The sequence below is a fragment of the Melanerpes formicivorus genome, unplaced genomic scaffold, assembly GCF_026170545.1.
Source record: "Melanerpes formicivorus ecotype bairdi unplaced genomic scaffold, bMelFor1.0.p_v2 SCAF_139, whole genome shotgun sequence".
NCBI lineage: Eukaryota > Metazoa > Chordata > Aves > Piciformes > Picidae > Melanerpes > Melanerpes formicivorus.
In genome coordinates, this window is record NW_027142491.1 from 412,986 (window position 1) to 425,161 (window position 12,176).

General features: G+C 62.2%; 1 protein-coding gene across 2 annotated transcripts in view; it reads right to left on the reverse strand.

Annotated features, from left to right (window-relative positions):
• Positions 1 to 12,176, reverse strand: part of PRKG1 (protein kinase cGMP-dependent 1) — a 335,004-nt gene that overhangs the window by 232,530 nt on the left and 90,298 nt on the right. For both annotated transcript variants that reach the window (XM_068168482.1, XM_068168480.1), the window contains exon 2: positions 5,743 to 5,909. In XM_068168482.1, the coding sequence (XP_068024583.1) occupies positions 5,743 to 5,909 (167 nt within the window). The remainder of the gene's footprint in view (positions 1 to 5,742; positions 5,910 to 12,176) is intronic.

Sequence of the window (12,176 nt, forward strand, 5' to 3'; positions counted from 1 at the left end):
GGAGCAGCTGAGGGAGCTGGGGGGGTTGAGTGTGGAGCAGAGGAGGCTGAGGGAGACCTCCTTGCTCTCTGCAGCTCCTGAGAGGAGGCTGCAGCCAGCTGGGGGCTGGGCTCTGCTCCCCAGGCTCAGGTGAGAGAAGGAGAGGAACTGGCCTGAAGTTGTGCCAGGGGAGGCTTAGGCTGGAGATGAGGAACAATTTCTCTGCTGCCAGAGTGGTCAGGGCCTGGTAGAGGCTGCCCAGGGAGGTGGTGGAGTCCCCATGCCTGGAGGTGTTGCAGCAAGCTGTGGCCATGGCACCTGGGGCCATGGCTGGGTTGGGTTGGTGCTGGACTGGAGGAGCTTGGAAGCCTTTTTCAGCCCAAACAGTTCTGTGTCTGTGCATCACCACCAGACATCTCCAACACATCTGAGCCAACCATGGTGGGAACAGCTCTGCCTGTCCACCCCCACACAGATCCTCAGCAAAGAATGTGCAGAGGCTGAGCAGCAGATAAACACAGCCTGCTGCTGGCAGTGGCCTCTTCTGCAGGGGATGAAGCAACCTGGGGACACAATCCCCAGCACCTGTCCTGCAGCACAGGCTCTGCCTGTGCCTCTGCCTGGGCAGCAAGCAGGGATGGGCACTGCCAGACCTCCACACCTCCACCAAATCATTCAGATACCATCTTCAGGCAGCTTTCTATTCACAGAGTGCACTGGGCTGGAAGGAGCCTCAGAGGGCCTCTGTGCAAGCCCCTGCAGGCACAGGGACAGCTGCAGCCAGAGCAGGCTGCCCAGGGACACAGCCAGGCTGAGCCTGAATGGCTCCAGCCATGGAGCCTCCACCACCTCCCTGGGCAGCCTGTGCCAGGCTCTCCCCAGCCTCCCTGTGCAGAGCTTCCTCCTGAGCTCCAACCTGACTCTGCCCTGCTCCACTTCCAAACCCTTGCCCCTGCTCCCATCCCCACAGCCCCTTCTGGACAGTCCCTCCCCAACCTGCCTGGAGCTGCCCTGCAGGTATTGAACTGCAGCTCTGAGGTCTCCTGCAGCCTTCTCTTCTCCAGGCTGAACAGCCCCAGCTCTCCCAGCCTGGCCCCACAGGGGAGGTTCTGCAGCCTCTGAGCATCTTGGTGGCCTCCTCTGAAGCCTCTCCAGCAGCTCCAGGTCCTTCCTGTGCTGAGGGCCCCACAGCTGGCCCCAGCCCTGCAGGTGAGGTCTCCCCAGAGCAGAGCAGAGGGGCAGGATCCTCTCTCCAGCTCTGGCCACACTGCTTTGGCTGCAGCCCAGGCTGCCCTTGGCCTCCTGTGCTGCCAGTGCCCATTGCTGGCTCCTGCCCTGCTCCTCCCCCCCAGCACCGCCCAGGCCTTCTCTGCAGGGCTGCTCCAAACCCATCTGGATGTGTTCTGTGTGACCTTGTCTAAGTGCCCCTGCTTCAGCAGGGCTGCTGGGCTGGTTGGCCCCCAGAGAGCCTTTCCAGTCCCTCCCACTCTGTCACTGCAGATCAAAGCTTCCAACCCCCCCTGGGCACTGTGAGCACAGCATCACAGAATGGCAGGGGTTGGAAAGGACCTCCAGAGATCCCCCAGCCCAACCCCCCTGCCAGGGCAGGGCACCCAGAACACACCCAGGGGGGTTGGAAGCTCTCCACACCAGGAGACTCCACAGCCTCTCTGGGCAGCCTGCTCCAGGCCTCCAGCAGCCTCACAGGGACAAAGGTTTCCCTCCTCTTCCCCTGGCACCTCCTCTGCTCCAGCTTGCCCCCAGTGCCCCTTGTGCTGCCCTTGGCCAGCCCTGAGCAGAGCCTGGCTCCAGCCCTGCACATCTTGATCCCCAGCCATGAGGGCAGCCCTCAGCTCCTCTGCTCCCAGCTCCCAGCCCCAGCTGCCTCAGCCTGGCCTCCCAGGAGATGTTCCACTGCCTGCAGCAGCTCTGTGCCTCTGCCATGGACTCTCTCCAGCACTTCCCTCAGGCCCTTCCTGACCTAAGGGGCCCAGAACTGGACACAATTGGCAGGGGGCAGACCAGATGGTCCCCTTCCAGCCCCTAACCATCTGTGACCCCAGACGGCTCTGCTCAGAGTCTGAGAAGCATCTACCCATTTGCACTGTACCAAAGCAAGCTGAGAATTCACCATCACAGAACCACAGAACTCATTGGCTTGGAAGAGGCCTCCAAGCTCTCCCAGTCCAGCACCAACCCAACCCCCCCATGGCCACCCAGCCATGGCCCCAGGTGCCAGGGGTGCAGGGTTGCAGCGGTGCAGGGGCTGCAGGGGTGCAGGGGTGCGGGGGTGCAGGGGTACAGGGCTGCAGGGATGCAGCGGCTGCAGGGGTGCAGGGGTGCAGGGGTGCAGGGCTGCAGGGGTGCAGGGGCTGCAGGGGTGCAGGGGTGCAGGGGTGCAGGGCTGCAGGGGTGCAGCGGCTGCAGGGGTGCAGGGGTGCAGGGGTGCAGGGCTGCAGGGGTGCAGGGCTGCAGGGGTGCAGGGGCTGCAGGGGTGCAGGGGTGCAGGGCTGCAGGGCTGCAGGGGTGCAGGGGCTGCAGGGCTGCAGGGGTGCAGGGGTGCAGCGGTGCAGGGGCTGCAGGGGTGCAGGGGCTGCAGGGGTGCAGGGGTGCAGGGCTGCAGGGGTGCAGGGGTGCAGCAGTGCAGGGGTGCAGCGGTGCAGGGGCTGCAGGGGTGCAGGGGCTGCAGGGGTGCAGGGGTGCAGGGGCTGCAGGGCTGTAGGGGTGCAGGGGTGCAGGGGCTGCAGGGGTGCAGGGGCTGCAGGGCTGCAGGGGTGCAGGGGCTGCAGGGGTGCAGGGGCTGCAGGGCTGCAGGGGTGCAGCGGTGCAGGGGTGCAGCAGTGCAGGGGCTGCAGGGGTGCAGGGGCTGCAGGGGCTGCAGGGGTGCAGGGCTGCAGGGGTGCAGGGGCTGCAGGGGTGCAGGGCTGCAGGGGCTGCAGGGCTGCAGGGGTGCAGCGGTGCAGGGGCTGCAGGGCTGCAGGGGCTGCAGGGCTGCAGGGGTGCAGCGGTGCAGGGGCTGCAGGGCTGCAGGGCTGCAGGGCTGCAGGGGTGCAGGGGCTGCAGGGGTGCAGCGGTGCAGGGGCTGCAGGGCTGCAGGGGTGCAGAGGCTGCAGGGCTGCAGGGCTGCAGGGGCTGCAGGGCTGCAGGGGTGCAGAGGCTGCAGGGGCTGCAGGGGTGCAGGGGTGCAGGGGTGCAGGGGTGCAGCGGTGCAGGGGCTGCAGGGGTGCAGGGGTGCAGGGGTGCAGGGGTGCAGCGGTGCAGGGGTGCAGCAGTGCAGGGGCTGCAGGGGTGCAGGGGTGCAGGGCTGCAGGGGTGCAGGGGCTGCAGGGGCTGCAGGGGTGCAGGGCTGCAGGGGTGCAGGGGCTGCAGGGGTGCAGGGCTGCAGGGGCTGCAGGGGTGCAGGGGTGCAGCGGTGCAGGGGCTGCAGGGCTGCAGGGGCTGCAGGGCTGCAGGGGTGCAGCGGTGCAGGGGCTGCAGGGCTGCAGGGCTGCAGGGCTGCAGGGGTGCAGGGGCTGCAGGGGTGCAGCGGTGCAGGGGCTGCAGGGCTGCAGGGGTGCAGAGGCTGCAGGGCTGCAGGGCTGCAGGGGCTGCAGGGCTGCAGGGGTGCAGAGGCTGCAGGGGCTGCAGGGGTGCAGGGGTGCAGGGGTGCAGCGGTGCAGCGGTGCAGGGGCTGCAGGGGTGCAGGGGTGCAGGGGTGCAGGGGTGCAGGGGTGCAGCGGTGCAGGGGCTGCAGGGCTGCAGGGGTGCAGAGGCTGCAGGGCTGCAGGGCTGCAGGGGTGCAGGGGTGCAGGGGCTGCAGGGGTGCAGGGGTGCAGGGGTGCAGGGGCTGCAGGGGTGCAGGGGCTGCAGGGCTGCAGGGGCTGCAGCAATGCAGGGGCTGCAGGGCTGCAGGGCTGCAGGGCTGCAGGGGTGCAGGGCTGCAGCAGTGCAGGGGCTGCAGAGGTGCAGGGGCTGCAGGGCTGCAGCGGTGCAGGGGCTGCAGTAGCACTGAGCTGCCCAGGCCCCATCCCTGCCCAAGCAGCCAGCCCAGCCCTGCTGTCAACAGCTCTCAGGCTGAGAAGGCTGAGGGCAGGGGAGGTGCACAGGGCAGGCTGAGCAGCAGGGCACTGCACAGAAGCTGTGTGGGCTCCAGACCTCGCTGCCTGAGTTAGCAGAGTGAGATCTCCCTCAGAGCTCCCTGTCAGCCTCTCCCCAAAGCAGGATGCACACCAGGGCTGCCCAAGCTTAGTCACCCCTCCAGGGGAAGCCACTGGATTGACACAGCAGAGACCAAACACCACCAGTGTGCCATGTGCAGAGCCTTGGAGAGACCAAGACACCCAGTGCCAACAGCTGTCATGGTGGAGAAGCAGAGCAGGCCACTGGGGACACTGAGCCTGCCCAAGGATGCTCAGCAGAAACCTGACAGCTCCCAAGCAGTGCAGAACCTCCCCCAGGCTCCTGTTCCACCCAGACCCTGCCACACCAGGCCCTGGGGCAAATCATAGATTCGTGGAGGGGGTTGGGTGGGAAGGGAGCTCAGAGAGCATCCAGCTCCAGCCCCCTGCCATGGGCAGGGACCCCTCCCACCAGCCCAGGCTGCTCCAAGCCTCATCCAGCCTGGCCTGCAACCCCTCCAGGCAGGAGGCAGCCACAGCCTCCCTGGGCAGCCTGTGCCAGAGTCTCCCCAGCCTCATTGCCAACAATTTCTTCCTCATCTGGCCCCAGCCTCTTGCCCCCCACAGCTCCTTTAGGTCTTGCTGAGCATTGCTCAGATCCCCTCTGATCTGGAGCTCTTTTCCAGGCTCTCAGCCCCAGGGCTCTCAGCCTTTGCCCCTCACAGGGAGAGTTACTCCCCCCTGAGACCCATCAGATGGGGACCCTGCTCATGAGGCAGGAGTGACAGGGTAGGGAAGGAGGCATGCATTCATCACAGCAAGATGCCCTTGGTCTCTCTGCACACAAGCACACAACCATCCTCCATGCCAGAGGAGGGCCTCATCCCTTCAGGCTGTGCTGACCACAAACTTTCCAAGTTACAGATGCCCCTCAGATCCCCCTCAACCCAAGCAGAAGTGGCCCAAGATGCTGCAAGCAAGGCCTGGCAGGAGGGATGAGAGGGGCACCACGGTGGGAGCACCATCCCCACCTCAGGCTCAGCTGAAGAAAAGCCCCCCAGAGGTGCACACAAAGGGATGGCTGTGAGGAGAGAACCACAGAATGGGTTTGGATGGAAGGGACCTCAAAGAGCATCCAGCTGCAGCCCCCTGCCATGGGCAGGGACCCCTCCCACCAGCCCAGGCTACTCCAGGCCTCATCCAGCCTGGCCTTCAGCACCCCCAGGCAGGAGGCAGCCACAGCCTCCCCGGGCAGCCTAGACCTTGTGCAGAGGGCAGCAAAGCACCACCCTCCCTACTTCTGCAGACAGCCCCAGGTGCTTCACCAGCACTGATCAGCCTGGGAGGCAGAGAGCCATGACCACAGTGTTCTACCATCACCTCCATCTCCATCTCAGCACCACCACCATCCTAATTCCCAGAGCAGCCAGCAGTATTGCCTGGCAGCCAAAGAGGCTGAAACCCAAGAGCTCTCCGTGCCAGGCAAACAGCTTCCACCCTCCTCCTTCACACAGGGAGCCACACAAACCCAGCTGGAGGTTGTCCATGCCCAAGCTGCCCCACACAAGCAGATCTAGACACCACCTGCACCTTCTGCCCATCAAGCAGAGCTTCCACCTCTAGATGGGTGTAGGCCAGGAAAGAAATGCCAGCTGTGGATCCATACCTTCCATGACATACACCAGGGAGCCCACATCCCCTTCCTTGATGATGCAGCTGTCCTTGCCATACTCCACAGGGTACATACAATCCACAATCTCCTGGATCTGGGACAGCTCCAGGTTCTTCATGAAGTCATTGTCGAGGATGGCCTCCTTTATTAGCTCCTTGGACCTGCAGCACACAAGGAAGAGTCAAGGGTTAGCCAGGCAGCCATCAGCAGAGCTCAGCCCAGAGCTGCTGAACTTCAGCTCAGCTCCACACTGCCCAAAGGAGTCCTTGCAATGCAAACCCCAAATGCTCCCCCAAAAAGCCCTGACAAGAAGGAAAGACAAAACTGACACAGAAATGGGAACTGCTTCAGTATTGCTGCAAAGAAGTCTGAGCCACAGGAATGAGGATGAGGCCTGGAGCAGCCTGGGCTGGTGGGAGGGGTCCCTGCCCATGGCAGGGGGCTGGAGCTGGATGGTCTTGAAGCTCCCTTCCAACCCAAGCCAGCCTAGGAGTCTATGAATCCCTGACTACTAATCAAACACCAACAGCCATGATCCCACCTGGGGAGGGACTCCTCCCCCTCTACAGTGCCAATGTGGAATGGCCAATTTTGGCCTCTCCAATTCCAGAGAGAGAGGGAAATGCCCTGGGGCTGAGAGCCTGCAGCAGAGCAGCCCCAGAGGGCAGCTGAGCAATGCTCAGCAAGAGCTAAAGGAGCTGTGGGGGGCAAGAGGCTGGGGCCAGGCTCTGCTGAGTGGTGCCCAGGGCCAGGCCAAGGGGCAAGGGGCACAGAGTGGCAGGCAGGAGGTTGGAGCTGAGCAGGAGGAGAAAGTTGTTTGTTGTGAGGCTGCTGGAGGCCTGGAGCAGGCTGCCCAGAGAGGTTGTGGAGTCTCCTGGTGTGGAGAGCTTCCAAACCCCCTGGGCACTGTGCTGCTGGGCAAGCTGCTGGGGGTGCCCTGCTGGAGCAGGGCTTGGGCTGGGGGATGCCAGGGGTCCCTTCCAGCCCTCCCCATGCTGGAGTTCTGTGCCTGGTGTCATACGTGTCCCTCTGCAGAGCAGAAGAGGACTGACTCACCAGCCATACACCGGTGGTTTTTTCTTTCCAGCCTCCCTTGTACAAGCTACAAATTCTCCAGACTCAGACATCCTGGACCTTGGCAGAGCAAGATGCAACAAATGTGGGAGACAGTAACCAGCTCAGTCTCTTTAAGTCTCTTTTATAGTTTGAAGAAGAAAGCACAGAGCAGATGACATTTTGCAGCAGCTCTCAGCTTCTCCTCATTTCATTCACTTTAGATCTCCCTGTCACCTTCCTGCTCATCTCAGTGGAGGTGAGACAGACCATCTCCCCCAGCTCCCCCACAGAGGAGTCCACTGCATAGCATAAGCTCAGCTTCTACCCCTGAATTTCTGTAGCCCCCAGTCTCTGCAGAGGCAGACACAGCTCACCACAGACCTGCTGGGCTAGGGCTCTGCACACGCTTAGCTCTGAAGAGGGATGCCCACTTCTCCTTCACTACACAGCCTGATCCCACTCCAGCTCCCTCAGCTGCTCCTCCCCAGCCCTCTTCTCCACACCCTTCCCCAGCTCTCTTGCCCTTCTCTGGCCCTGCTCCAGCCCTCCAGCTCCTGCTGGCAGGGAGGGCCCAGAGCTGAAGGCAGCACTCAAGCTGTGGCCTCCCCAGTGCCCAGCCCAGGGCACAATCCCTGCCCTGCTCCTGCTGCCCACACCATTGCTGCTCCAGGCCAGGCTGCTGCTGCCCTTCTGGCCCCCCTGGGCACTGCTGGCTCCTCTCCAGCTGCTGCCACCCAGCACCCCCAGGGCCTTTCCTGCTGGGCACTTTCCAGCCCCTCTGCCCCCATAGGTCTGCAGGACCCAGCACTTGGCCTTGTTGTACCTCATGCCATGGCTGCAGCCTGGCCAGGTCCCCCTGCAGAGCCTCCCAGTTTGGTGTCCTCTGCAGACTCACTGAGGCTACCTCCATCCCCTCACCCTCTTGCCTGCTCTGCTGGGCACTTTCCAGCCCCTCTGCCCCAGCCTGGAGCCTTCCTGGGGTTGCTGTGACCCAGCTATGGACAGGAATCAACACTTCCAGAGACAGACTCGTGGTGGATGATCTTTTCCTGACAAGGAACAGAACTTGGCCTTCAGCAACCAGCAAGTCTGCCCTGGAGCTGTCCTGGCTGTGCTGCAGTCCCTGGGCACCGACCCGCAGGGCTCTGTGCAGCACAGCCTAGGCCCCTGCGTGTCCAGGGCCTCAGGGCTCCCTCAGGTTTGTTTGTTTTGGCCTGGGATTGTTTTGAGGTCACTGCAACCAAGCAGAGTCCACCACTAGTGCCCTGGCTGGGGAGCAGGAGGGGAAGCAGCCCAGGCTTCTCAAGTGCTCTCTGCAAGACAACACAGACTCAGACTGCTCCAACAGCCTTCTGCCCTGGAGAAGTTTCATTTGCCTCAGCTGCTGCCCCTGCAGCTCCTGGGGCATGCAGATGAAGACCTGCATCTGTCCTGCTCCTGCTCCTGCTAAGGCAAGAAGCTGCACCCATGGAAGGCTGACCAGGTGACAGCTAACCTCTGCCAGAGCAGGGACACCCAGGGCAGGAATGCATCCAGGTGAAAGTCTCCAGAGGAGAGACTCCACAACCTCTCTGGGCAGCCTGTTCCAGGCCTCCAGCAGCCTCACCCCAAAGAAGTTTCTCATTTCCAGTGACAGAGAATCACAGCATCACAGATGGCAAGGGGCTTCTGGAGATCACCCAGCCCAAGCCCCTGCCAGAGCAGGGGCAGCCAGGGGAGGCCACACAGAACACATCCAGGCGGGGCTGGGAAGGCTCCAGAGAAGAGACTCCACTGCTCCTCTGGGCAGCCTGCTCCAGGCCTCTGCCACCCTCCTAGTCAAGAAGTTCCTCCTCATGTTCAGAGGGAGCTTCCTATCTTCCAGTTTATGCCCAGCACTTCTTGTGCTGTCCCTGGGCACCACTGAGCAGAGCCTGGCCCCAGCCTCCTGACAGCCACCCCTGGGAGCTCTGTAGGCACTGAGCAGATCCCCCTCAGCCTCCTCCAACCCCCTGCTCCCCTGCTCTCATGCCAGGGCACCACAAGCCCTGCTCTGCTACTCCTTCCCTCAAGCATTGCTCTTTTGCTCACAGCCACCCCCCAGCAGTCCCCCAAATGCTCCTAACAAAGGCACTAATTATTAGCATGACTCAAAGCTCCTGCTGCAAACAAAGCCCAGGGAAAGCAAGCTCGGCATTAGTCACAGCAACCAGCAGAACCACTCCAGCCCTTGTTCCATTCTGATGCTCAAGGAGACATTTGCTTCTCCTGAACATGCAGCCCGGTGGTAAGGAGGTAATTCACAGCCCCACACAACCACACAATTGTTTGGGTTGGGAGAGGCCTCCAAGCTCCTCCAGCCCAGCACCAACCCAACCCCCCATGGCCCCAAACCATGGCCCCAGGTGCCATGGCCACAGCTTGCTGCAACACCTCCAGGCATGGGGACTCCACCACCTCCCTGGGCAGCCTCTGCCAGGCCCTGACCACTCTGTTCAGCTGTGCCTGGTCAGACCACAGCTTCCCTGTAAGACCAGAGGACCTCAGAGAAGAAAAACCTACCCAAGCTTTCCTTGTGGGAACACAGCACAGCCAAGGACTTGAAAGGGAACCTGACCAGAGCAACCATGAAGGACAAGGGCAAGGAAAATCCATTAAAGGCCTGTCCTGGGGAGAAGCAGATGGACAGCATGGACAAAGCTACTGAGAGCAGCCCTGAGGAGAAGGCCTTGGGGGTGCCGGGGGTGCAGACCCTGCTGCAAGACCCTGCTCGAGGGAGCAGCTCTACCTTCCATGGATGAAGCTGGGGCCCAGGTAGCTTTTTATGCTAGAACACAGCCACCACAGAGAGAGTCTGCTCTGAACTGAACTCCTCTCAGGTGTCAGACCTGGAGCTGCTCTGCTCTGCTCTGCTCTGCTCTGCTCTGCAGACAGCCTGAGAGAGTTGGGCTTGTGCAGGCTGGAGAGGAGAAGGCTCCCAGGAGACCTTCTGGTGGCCTTCCAGGAGCTGCAGGGGGCTGCAAGCAAGCTGGGGAGGGACTTTGGAGGGGGTGAGGGAGGGAGAGGAGTGGGGGGGATGGAGCAAAAGGAGAAGTGGGGAGCTGGAGCTTGGCTGTGAGGAAGAAGTTGTTGGCCAGGAGGGTGGTGAGAGCCTGGCCCAGGCTGCCCAGGGAGGTGGTGGAAGCCTCCTGCCTGGAGGTGTTTGCAGCCAGGCTGGAGGTGGCTGTGAGCAACCTGCTGTGGTGTGAGGTGTCCCTGCCCATGGCAGGGGGTTGGCACTGCCTGAGCCTTGGGGTCCCTTCCAGCCCTGCCAGCTCTGTGGGTCTCTGATTCCTCCCACTTTTGGTATGGCTCCAGCAGACACAAGCTCAGTTGAGAGCTGTTTGGGGGCTCCATCAGTGCCACAGACAGTGGGACTGCACCCTCAGCAACTCTTCAGATGACACTGCAGCTTGGAAGTCTTTTCCAGCCTTAATGACTCTGTCATTCCAGGAGTGGTGCTGTGCCTGTGCCTGAGGGGTGGGATCCATCCAGAGCAACTTGGACAGGATGCAGATGTGGGCCCAAGCCAACCTCAGGAAGGTCAGCAAGGACAAGTGCAAGGCTCTATACCTGGCCTAGGACAACCCCCAGTACCAGTCCAGGCTGGGGGTGCAGGGCTGGAGAGCAGCCCTGAGGAGAAGGCCTTGGGGGTGCTGGGGGTGCAGAGCTGGCCAGGAGCTGGCACCCAGCACTGCCAGCCCAGCCCCAGCCTGGCCTGGGCTGAGCCCCAGCAGGGTGGGCAGCAGGGGCAGGAGGGGATTCTGCCCCTCTGCTGTGCTCTGCTCAGACCCCCAGGCAGTGCTGGGGCAGCTCTGGAGCCCTCAGCACAGCCAGGGAGCTGTTGGAGCAGGGCCAGAGGAGGCCACAGCAGTGCTGGCAGGGCTGGAAGCCCTCTGCTGGGAGCCAGGCTGGGAGAGTTGGCCTTGGGCAGCCTGCAGGGGAGAAGGCTGCAGGGAGACCCCAGGGCAGCCTTGCAGGACCTGAAGGGCTCCAGGAGAGCTGGGGAGGGACTTTTGCCATGGGAGTATATCAGGGAAACCAATGCTCAGGTGGCCACCAAGTGACTCCAAGCCTTCTAAGAACAATGCCAAACACATCCACAAAGAGCAAAAGGACTTCAAAAGCACAGCTTCAGCTCTGCCACATCTCAGCATCTTCATCTTCTACATTCTCATGGAATAATGACTTGGTCATGCTTCAATGTGACCACAACTGATATGATTAGTTCAGGGTGATTAGTGCAGATGAGACTTCAAATACAAAGAGCAGAGCATGCCCAGGGAGGCTGTGGCAGCCTCCTGCCTGGAGGTGCTGAAGGCCAGGCTGGATGAGGCCTGGAGCAGCCTGGGCTGGTGGGAGGGGTCCCTGCCCATGGCAGGGGGCTGGAGCTGGATAGTCTTGAAGCTCCCTTCCAATCCAACCCATCCAGTGGCTGTCTGAGAAGCATCTCCACCTGGCCACAAGCATCTCTGGCTGTGGAGCCCCAAACCCAGCTGCATGGTGCTGAGCATCTCCAGTACACAGCCTGATCCTTCCCCTGAAAGCCTCAGATGCTTCCAGCAGGAAATATTCCACCAGGACAGCAAGAGCTGAGTTTGACAGATTTGAGAATTAGATGAGACTAAAAATACCTTGTGAGAGCTGCAGCTAGAGCCTGGGCTACACAGGCAGCACTCAGCACTCCCTGTGCTCAGGCACAGCTTCCCCATGCACTGGAGACCACCACTGCCCCCAGCCCACAGCTGCAGCCTCCACCTTCCACACCGGCTCCTCACAAACCTTTCTGGCACACAGCCCCAGCATGGGAGGGGCTGGAAGGGACCCCTGGGATCCCCCAGCCCAAGCCCTGCTCCAGCAGGGCACCCCCAGCAGCTTGCCCAGCAGCACAGTGCCCAGGGGGGGTTGGAAGCTCTCCACACCAGGAGACTCCACAACCTCTCTGGGCAGCCTGCTCCAGGCCTCCAGCAGCCTCACAACAAACAACTTTCTCCTCCTGCTCAGCTCCAACCTCCTGCCTGCCACTCTGTGCCCCTTGCCCCTTGGCCTGGCCCTGGGCACCACTCAGCAGAGCCTGGCCCCAGCCTCTTGCCCCCCACAGCTCCTTTAGCTCTTGCTGAGCATTGCTCAGCTGCCCTCTGGGGCTGCTCTTCTGCAGGCTCTCAGCCCCAGGGCTCTCAGCCTTTGCTGCTCCCAGAGCTGCTCCAGGCCCCTCAGCAGCTTCCCAGCCTGCCCTGGGCTCTCTCCAGCACTTCCCTGCCTCTGGAACTGGGGAGCCCAGGACTGGACACAGGACTCCAGATGTGGCCTGGCTAGAGCAGAGTAGAAGGGGAGAAGAACCTCCCTTGCCCTGC